Raw genomic sequence first — 10,272 nt, 5'->3', positions numbered from 1 at the left:
ACAAACCTGTGTGTGTGTGTGTGTGTGTGTGTGTGTGTGTGTGTGTGTGTGTGTGTGAACGGCTCTGTGTCGTGTATCTGTGGCACGTCTGTCAGTTTGATGGAGTTTCACCAGAGTCTGTGCTGATCCCGGTCCTCCATCACTGTGAGATATGGATGGAGCAGAACAGCTTCAGCTGTGGGACACTATGAGCATGTGAGTGAGTGAGTGTGTGTCTGTCTGTGTGTGTGTTGGCTAAATGTTTTTCCTCTCTGAAGCGGTTCACGTGTGTGGTCTGTTGTCCTCTCAGTCTCCAGACTCCGTCAATCTCTCTCTGTCTCAGCGCAGGTGCTTTCACTTGTTCTAAAGTTCCAGACGTGTCACTCATCTGCTGTGATTTTTCACTCTCAGCTGGTTTATTAGTTTCTTCTCTCACTTTTTCAAGCTAAATGAGTCCACTTCTAAAAGCCGAAGCTAAACTTTACTAGTTAGCATAGTACAAAAACAGCAAAACTAGCCACAATAAAGCTAGTGTGTACTTAACTGTATTGAATGTGTACTTGTAGTGTACTTCAAATACTGTACTTGTAGATAATATAATATTAATGAAACAAAAGGCTACTTAAGTACTATTTTTTATTAATTTTTTGCTTAAGTTTTTATTTTTATACTTTCATTTCAATTTTAGTTAAAGCTTTATTAATTTTGTTAAGTGTTTTTGTCATTTTTATTATTTTTTTTATACATGACTGTATATTTTTAATTGCAGGTTTAATTTTAGTTATCAGAAATATTGCCTTGGTAACTAGCAGATTTTTTTATTTATTTTTATTTTAAAGTAACTTTTTTATGGTTCTAAATTTAGTTTTAGATAAGTATAATAACCCTTATAAGCTTAATAACAAATGTCAAATTAAAAATACTTACTTGGAAGTATACTTTAAATCATTTTATATGTGACGCTGGACCACAAAACCAGTCTTAAGTGTCATTTTTTGTCATTTTCAGATTTATACATCATCTGAAAGCTGAATAAATAAGCTTTCCATTGATGTATGGTTTGTTAGGATAGGACAATATTTGGCTGAGATGCAACTATTTGAAAATCTGGAATCTGAGGGTGCAAAAAAATCTAAATATTGAGAAAATCATCTTATAGTTGTCCAAATGAAGTTCTTAGCAATGCATATTACTAATCAAAAATTACGTTTTGATATATTTACAGTAGGAAATTTACAAAATATCTTCATGGAACATGATCTTTACTTAATATCCTATGGCTTATGCCTTTTGGCATAAAAGAAAAATCTATAATTTTGACCCATACAATGTATTGTTGGCTATTGCTACAAATATACCTGTGCTACTTATGACAAGTTTTGTGCTCCAGGGTCACATATAATAATCTTTTGTCATGCTTTAAAGAAGTACACTTATTATGATGTGGTGACTAACACTAAAGTACATGTAAAGCACCATTAATAATTTTAACCGTAGTGTTAATGTATTAATATATCAGTTAATATTTTAAATGCACTAAATGGCAACATTATCACTACCAATGTCTGTGCACGCCATTGCTTTGAACCATAATTCAAAATATAAATCCTATTTCACAAAAAAAGCACTCTTTGCAACTAATTGCAATTAATATAAATTTAAACTTAAATTTTTTAGTTTGTTTGCAACTAACATGCAATTAAGTGTGCAAAAGCATTCAGTTAGTTTGCACTTATTCTTTTAAAGAATTTCCACATCTACTCTTTTTAAAAGTCTGCTACTTGTTTTTCCCAAGGGTGTTCTGAGCCGTTTAGCATATATTTATTTTTATAAACCAGGTTTTACAATCATTTTGAGGACATTTGGTCACATATAATGTAGACAAAGCCCACAAACTTAAAACGAAGCCCACAAACTCGTTTAACTCTCTTAATGAGCTCTGTCCTCTGTCTGTCTGAGGTGAGGTGTGGCTGTTTAGTTGCCTGCAGCGATGTTTCCAGCCAGTAACCAGATCAGAGCTGTATTGTGTCGTACAGTGAAACAGGATGACTGTATCATCCACACAATGAGTCAACCGACAGAGTGTTCAAAAACGGAAACAGAAAACACACCCTTTCCATCTACATCCGCCCAACCAGGCTGCCCGTGTGCTGCCCGTCTAAAAAGACTAAAGTGAGATTTGAAACAAGCAACACTCGCTCTAGAGGTCACAAGGTCACCGACGCAATTAGAGAATTAGAGAAGCACACTGCAAAAAAATGATTTTCTTCATAATCCTTAAAACCAAACTTCTACCATTTACTTGAAAAGCAAAATGGTAAGAACTGAAATAAGACTTGCTTTTGAACTCAGGGTTATAATAGTCAACTAAAACCGAAACTAAAATTAAAACCATAAAAAAAATCATAACTTGTAATAAAATAAACATTAACTGTAATAAAATAAGAAACGTTTTATTCAGCTATTTGCAAAGGCAACATTTTTCACTTTAATTTAGTTTAATTTGATATACTAAAATAACTTTCAACTACACCTGAAATAACAATAAAAAAACTAGACATATAAACAAAAAATACTAAAAACGACAAATACACACACACACACACACACACACACACACACAGACAGAGAACAAATTAAATAAAAATTTAACTAAAATGAAAATGAAAACAGAAAACGTAAAATTCTAAATCTTAATAAAAACTGTAATCCAATGATCATGAAATAATACTGTTTGAATTATTAATATTTATTTTTGTACATTACACTGAAAAAATTATTCAAATGCCATTTTCATTTTGTTCTCAGAAGTTGCTCGTAAATTTCACAAATAATTACAAAAAATGGCAAGTAACTCATTAAATTAAACCTGACATTTTGACGTAGAAAGACAACTGTTTTGTTTTATTTTACAAATTCGAAAAACAGTGTATTGCCATTTTTTCTATTTTTACCAACATAATGAGTTTTATGCTTAAAACAAGCAATTTGTCTCCTTACGCAAACTGATTTTATTTTAAAAATAATTCTTTTTTTTTTTTTACTGGAAAATAAGGCAAAAATACAAATGATGAAAATGTTTTTGCAATGCATTCATTAAGTGATAAAGTGAGCTCTGTTCCAAATCCTAGTGAGCTGCCTAAATAGATATCAGACATCATGAAGACATCATCACTACATTCCAGATATGACGGCTGTTTCAAAACACAGACAGCAGCATTAATCTAATTTCACCAAAATCATGCATCCTTCATCACTAAAGCAATCAGAATGCATTGTCAAAAAATCCAAATGATTCAATACAGTGGACGAGAAATGCAGAATATCAGTATACTGAGAAATAAAACAGGTCAATCAAATCAAAAACAGAGTGTTTTACCCATTGTTTGTGTGTTTATGTCACGCTTATGGATATTAGAGCACTGCATCATTAGCTGAGCAACAGTGGAGTCTCTCTCATGGTTTTTTAAAAGAGATGCATGTTAAAGTTACCAGCTTCAGAAACTGTTTTGTCGGAAACAAAAAGACCTGCTTCATCGCTTCACACAAATCCACTAGTTTTAGAAAAGAAATAGAGCTCGAGCGAGCAAACAAAGAGAGGGCAGACAGAAAGGGACGCGCTCTTACTGGAAACGCAGAAAGAAAATGTTGTGTTAGTTGATGCAGCCAATTAATTATATTGCAAGCCATTTAGAAATCTATAAAAGAAGCATAAAGGGGTTGAGGCTGTTTGAGAAAGTGTAAGTATGGTATTAAAAAATGGAATACGTGTATTTCAACCGCTCTGGGCGTTGTTACGTTGGAGTCTTTTTTTAAAAGGGAAGCGCTGTGTCTTAAAAAGAAGAAACGTGTAAATTATGCATTTCATTTTCTAGCCTCTCTTTTCTTCTCGCTCTTGCGTTTTGTTTTTGAGGGAGTGAAAAAATACGGCTGCACATGAAAAGGCGTTTTGTTGCGCACTTTGCTCCACCCTGAGGGGGCGCTGTGGAGGTGCGGACAGGTGTGTGTGTGTTAAAGTGTGTTTCTGAAATACAGCTTGAGCCTCCTTTTTATTAATATACCATCAGCTTTAATGTGGATTGGTGATTTCTATCATGCAAATCGGCGTCCAAATCAAATTCTGTCACCTTTTAGAGATCGCATATGTTTACAGATGCTCTAGCAATCAAAGACAGACACAGAAAACAAAGCAAGACAAAAGTTTACAACTCCACTCAAACAGCACTACTCGCATGAAACTGATGAAACCCAACTAACACTCTCAGTCCAATAGTCTGATAATAACATGCTGCAAAGTTAATTACATGATACTCTAAGCAGCTCAAAAATACATCATGCACACACACATATTTGGTAAATAGTTTGCTTTAAATTTGATATTTATAATTTGATTTTTATGAATGCTTTTCAGAACTCAATATATTCAAATATATTTGTAATTGACTATGAAACATTTATTGTTAAAACGTCTCTTAACTCCATCCACTTTTATGATTTTTTCTTCTGAGCAGCAACGCATTCTGGGATTGTATTAACCATGCATGCAAAATACATTACTGTTCAAAAGTTTGGGGTCGGCAAGTTTTTCCCTTTCTTTTTTTGAAAGAAATTAATACCTTGATTCAGCAGAGATGCTTAACAAATATTTGGCATATATTTAGGCCAGATTTTTTTTGTTCCCTGCCATATGGAAAGTACTGTTTTGTGTACTCTAAGTACTGTTCTTTTTCCTTATTTTTTTCCCGTCTTTATTTTATTTTTATTTTTATTATTATTATTTTTTTGATGGCTCATACACTAATGTTCAAATAGTTTGGAATCAATAAGAGTATTTATTTATGAGAGAAATTATTACTTTTATTTGGCAAGGATGCATTACATTAGTAATGCAACAGTAAAGATATTTATAATAAAATATATTTATAATGTTATAAATAATTTCTATTTCAAATAAATGCTGTTCTTTTGAACTTTCTATTCACCAAAGAATCCTGAAAAATAAAATGCATCACGGTTTCCACAAAAATATGAAGCAGTACAACTGTTTTCAACACTGGTAATAATCAGAAATGATTCTTGGGAAAATCAGCATATTAGAATGATTTCTGAAGATCATGTGACACTGAAGACTGCAGTAATGATGCTGAAAATACAGCTTTGATCACAGGAATAAATTACATTTTAGCATATATTCACATAGAAAATATTTATTTTAAATTGTAATAATATTTCACATTTTTACCATATTTTTTAATTAAATAAAATAAACATTCGAATACTATTTTGGTTAAATGAGACATTTTGTTTCATACCATTATATCAGCTTTCACGTCAGGGCTAAATCCGTGATGCCAAAAAATGCTGTCTAGATAGGGTTTGGAACAGAATCCAGTGATACTGAACTAGTTTAATAATCAAGTTGCTAAACATTTAGACAGTATGACAAACTATTATTTATTTCAGCATTTACACAGATTTTCTAAACTCCGCCCACATTAAACAAACACGCCTCCACTGAGCAGATGAAACGTGATAGCGTGATGTTAAACATGCAGGAATAAAGCGATGTCTCAGACAGATGAGAGCAGCACATGGCTTTACCTGCACCGAGTTCAGTCTGCAGTAGCCGTTCAGGGGGAAGCGGATGACATGGGTCGGGTCCTGGTTCCAGCCAGCGTTGACTGAGTTACACATGACGTCACCGGTCTCGGGGAAGATCTCCTCGATGAGCACCTTCTCCCCGCTGAGGGCTATCCGCTCGCCGAGGTCAGGGGTCACGCGGACCACCAGGCAGTCGCAGGGCTGCGCCAGACGCCTCTGCTCCCGCTCCTGCTTCCACCGCTCCAGCTCCTTGATCATGGGCATCAGCTGGTAATAACGCGCCTCCTCGTACAGGAGAAGGAAGTCCTGGACACACAGACACACACACACACATGAGGAATATGCATCTATCATTTATTTATTTATTATACACACTACCATTCAAATGTTTGGGGTCAGTAAGACTTTTTTTTTTTTTAAGAAATTGCTCCTTTTTTTTCAGCAAGGATGTATTAAATTGACCAAAAGTGTCAGTAAAGACATTTATAATGTTACAAAAGATTCTATTTCAAATAAATGCTGTTCTTTTGAACTTCCTGTTCATCAATGAATCCTGAAAAATAAAATGCATCACAGTTTCCACAAAAATATTGGGCAGCACAACTGTTTTCAACATAATAATAATAATCAGAAATGTTTCTGGAGCAGCAAATCAGCATATTAGAATGATTTCTGAAGATCATGTGACACTGAAGACTGGAGTAATGATGCTGAAAATTCAGCTGCGCATCACAGCAATAAATTACATTTGAACAGATATTCACATAGAAAACACTTATTTTAAATTGTAATATTTCACTGTTTTTACTGTATTTTTAATCAAATAAATGCAGCCTTGGTGAGCAAGATACTTTTTTTTTTAAACATTTTAAAATCTTACAACCCTAAACGTTTGAATGGAAGTGTAAATATATTAAGTATTTTAATATATATATATATATATATATATATATATATACACACAATATATCCTGATATTAATATATCTTGTACATTAATATATTTTAAATTGTTTTTATATATTTTAATTTAATACTTGAAAACATCTTGTATATTAATATATATTCAAATGTTTTTAGGAATTGTTTTTGTGTTTCAAGCATAAATCTAAGAACAGTTTGCTTGATTTATTCAACAAAGACTCATGATACAACAGATTCAGGCCACATCCAAAAAAAGAAACTGTATATAATACACACAAAATGCATTCAAATCCTACAGTTTTAGGTTAAAAATAATAATTTTTTTAAAGAATAATGAACTGTCTTTTTAATGGACAATAAATATATAGTAGATGCTTACACTTTTCTTACATTTTGATACTTTTTTTTTTGTAGAAAACAATATTATTATTATCATATGTCATTTTACTTTTTAAGTAAATGCATCTTGATTCAAGAATGTTTAGATATTTATACTTTATATTATACCTGTATGTGTATATAGTATAAATATACAGTACACATACAGGTATAATTTATTTATACTATATATATATGTTATTTATACTATATATTATATAATCTAGTATATATTTTCCATTATATATTGGATAAATATATATATATATATATATATATATATACACATTTTTTTTTATAACTTTTTTTGCAATGAACAAGCAGAAAATGTTTAAAATAAGTTTAAAAAATAATTTTAGATGGTCTGAAAACATTGTAAGTGGACATCATAAGGGAAAAATGTTACTAATGTATATAACACACGTTTCTAACCTCCATACGTGGATATTGCTCTTTTCTTTTTGCCCATGTCTACGTGTTTACAATTTCTAAATAACATAAGAGTGGTGTTTCCCCATGCAACACTGCAGGAAAGTTGCACACTGAAGTTTAATATTTAATGAGCGATTTTGATGCTTTTACTGCAAAAGCTGCTAATAAAGCAACAAAACAAATAAATACATAAATAAAAGGCAATAAGTGAATGAATCTTTAAAAAGCAGTGCGATTGGGGTGCAGGGTGGCATGTTTTGCTCAGAGGGGTATCAGCGCTGCCCGCGGGGCAACAGTCAAGACGTTTGGCAGGATCTCATGTGCTCGTTGGATCCCGTCAGTGACGGACCTCCAGGCTTCAGCGTTTCTTTATCCAGGCAGACAACAGCAGACTGCCAAACGCTCGCTCTCTTCCTCTCGGGGATGTCTTGCCAGGGGTTTTTTGCCCCTTTCAGTTTTCCCTTAATTTCCCACAAGTCCAGATGGTACTATTCTTCCTCCACTCTCCATCACAGAGCGGGAGGAGCCGAGGTGTGCATGAGGGAGGAAAATGTTGGAGTTCAACTGAGGATACAGCTTTGTGTGCAACGTCTGCAGAGTAATCTGCATGAAGATTGATATGAACAGTCATGCACACAGCCTGAATGGTAACTAAACTGCATGAGTAATTGTACACACAGTTTCTCTGCATTTTGACAGCGTGATTGTGTTAAACTACATTATCGCTCAGCTTTTGGATATATAAGTGTATTTGACTTCAACTTCATATACAGTATACTCACATAAAGTGATAATATAGCAAATCTTGATTGTTTATATCGTAACTATATTATTGCCCAGTTCTAATCTGCAAAATGCAACTATAAGGCACAAAGATGAAAATATCATAAACATTAACATCATGATTTTTTTTGTAAAGCTGCTGTGAAACAATGTGAAAACACTATAAAAATAATTGCACATTTCAGCACGAAAACACTGCAAAAAATGGTTTTCATGATCAATAACTCATGGCAACATGTTTTTTTATTACTGTAACTTATCAAAATAATAAAAAAAAAATCAACTTCATTTTTTAAATTACAGAAGATTGAACTTACAAGACAATGCAATTTAAAACAATTTAAGTTTAAATTACTTTTACAGCCAATTTGATTTAACTTCAAAGTTTAAAGCAGCATCTGTTTTTTTTACAGTGTATTTTTGTCTTGTTTTCCAGTACAAATATCTAAGTATTCTTGATTCAAGATACATTTACTTGAGAAGAAAATGAAAAAAGAAACAAAATCTGACAGTGGTGTCAGAAAAATAATATTGTTTTCCTTTTGAATTAAGTTTATATTTCATACCTCATTGTATAATATGTTTTCATCTTTTAAGCTTAAACTCATTTAATTTTGATAATTGTTTTCAGAAAAAAAGACTTAATATTTTATGTCAATTCATTTTGTAAATAAATGTAGATATTTGTAGTGGAAAACAAAACAAAAAAAATTTTTTTTTTGCACTGAATCAGCATAAATATGTTTAATAAGTTTATAGTTTTTTTTATAAAAACTATGAATATACTAAATAATTATTTTGTAATGAATAATATATTTTATTTTAATATCTTGTATTTTACTTTTTAAGTAAATGCATCTTGATTTAAGAATATTTAGATATTTGCACTTGAAAACAAGACAAAAATACTGAGGAAGAACTTTTTTTTTTGCAGTGAACAAGCAGAAAATATAAAATGCATGCAATATAAGTTTTACAAAATATTTTTTGATTGTTTGAAAACATTTGTCACAATAAGTGACCATTATAGGTGAAAAATGTTTATGAATATATATAACTTTGGTCTGAACATGCTTCTAACCTCCATATGTGGATATTTAGCTGTTCTTTTCTTTTTGCCCGTGTCTTTTTTCTTTTCTTTTGCCCTTCACAGTGCTGATGACAAAATGCATGCGGTGCATCAGTGCTGGAGGGAAAGCTGAGGTATTAAAAGATGCGCCTGGGTTCTCTAAAGCTCCTCTTATAGTTGAGCCTCATGCAACCGACATGACGAAGAGCCAGATACAAGAGAGGTGAAGAAAGAAAGCGAGCAGATAGAAAGACAGACGATTCGCTAGCCTGAATTCCCATGTTCAGGCGATCCGACAGGCCTGTTGTGATCCAAAATAATGATCTTATTCTGTTGCCCACCGGCAAGACAACATCTCACAGACAGACATAGAGAGAGAGAGAGGCAGAGATATTCCCCCGTCTCCATCTAATACGTATAAGAGATGACCATTTCTCTTTGATTTTGTCAAACACATGCTGATGTAGAGGGGTCAGATCCTACGTGACACAAACCTTGGAATCAAAAGTAAATCTTTATGGTCTTACTCACTGGATTTATTATGAATGAATCATCAGTGCATGCTATTCTAAAATCAAAAGATCATTCATTAAAATTGTCACAAAACTTTGAGAAATGACATTAAAAGTCAAACACCAGCAGCATCATGCTTGATTTACTCGAGCAGCTTAGCAACTGATAATCTTTTGAATGATGCTTTTTTCACTGAGAGATGCAAAACATATTCGGCTTTAGCTCCACGTTCACACTGATTTAGTGAAACGTACGCCAACGCGGGCCATGACAGTCACGATGCCTCACAGATAAAGACACGCTTAACACCGCCGGCTGCCGTTCGCATTTCTGTCTGATTTCACACACGCTGATCAGCAGATCAAACCAGTCTAAACTGGGCTCTTTGCCCGACTCGAGAGAGGAAAACAAAAGTGAATCCAGATCAAGATTTAAAAGACATAAAAGTAAGTTTATTCATGAGGATAAATCAGCCATAAATATATATATATATTCATTTTTGTGGTCTAGATACACGCCTACATGAAAACTGTGCAATGTGACACAATCTTAGCTAGGGCTGCACGATTAATCGCATGCGATATTTAACGCGCA

General features: G+C 33.0%; 1 protein-coding gene across 6 annotated transcripts in view; it reads right to left on the bottom strand.

The window, feature by feature from the left end:
* The window catches only part of kctd15b (potassium channel tetramerization domain containing 15b), a 29,516-nt gene that overhangs the window by 3,651 nt on the left and 15,593 nt on the right, over positions 1 to 10,272 (bottom strand). For all 6 annotated transcript variants that reach the window (XM_016447771.1, XM_016447741.1, XM_016447748.1 and 3 more), the window contains one exon: positions 5,581 to 5,886. In XM_016447771.1, coding sequence (XP_016303257.1) covers positions 5,581 to 5,886 — 306 coding nt within the window. The remainder of the gene's footprint in view (positions 1 to 5,580; positions 5,887 to 10,272) is intronic.

Source organism: Sinocyclocheilus anshuiensis, unplaced genomic scaffold (genome assembly GCF_001515605.1).
Source record: "Sinocyclocheilus anshuiensis isolate Anshui unplaced genomic scaffold, SAMN03320099.WGS_v1.1 scaffold1010, whole genome shotgun sequence".
NCBI classification, from domain to species: domain Eukaryota; kingdom Metazoa; phylum Chordata; class Actinopteri; order Cypriniformes; family Cyprinidae; genus Sinocyclocheilus; species Sinocyclocheilus anshuiensis.
Note: the sequence above shows the minus strand (reverse complement) of the source record. Positions and strands in the feature narration are given on the sequence as shown.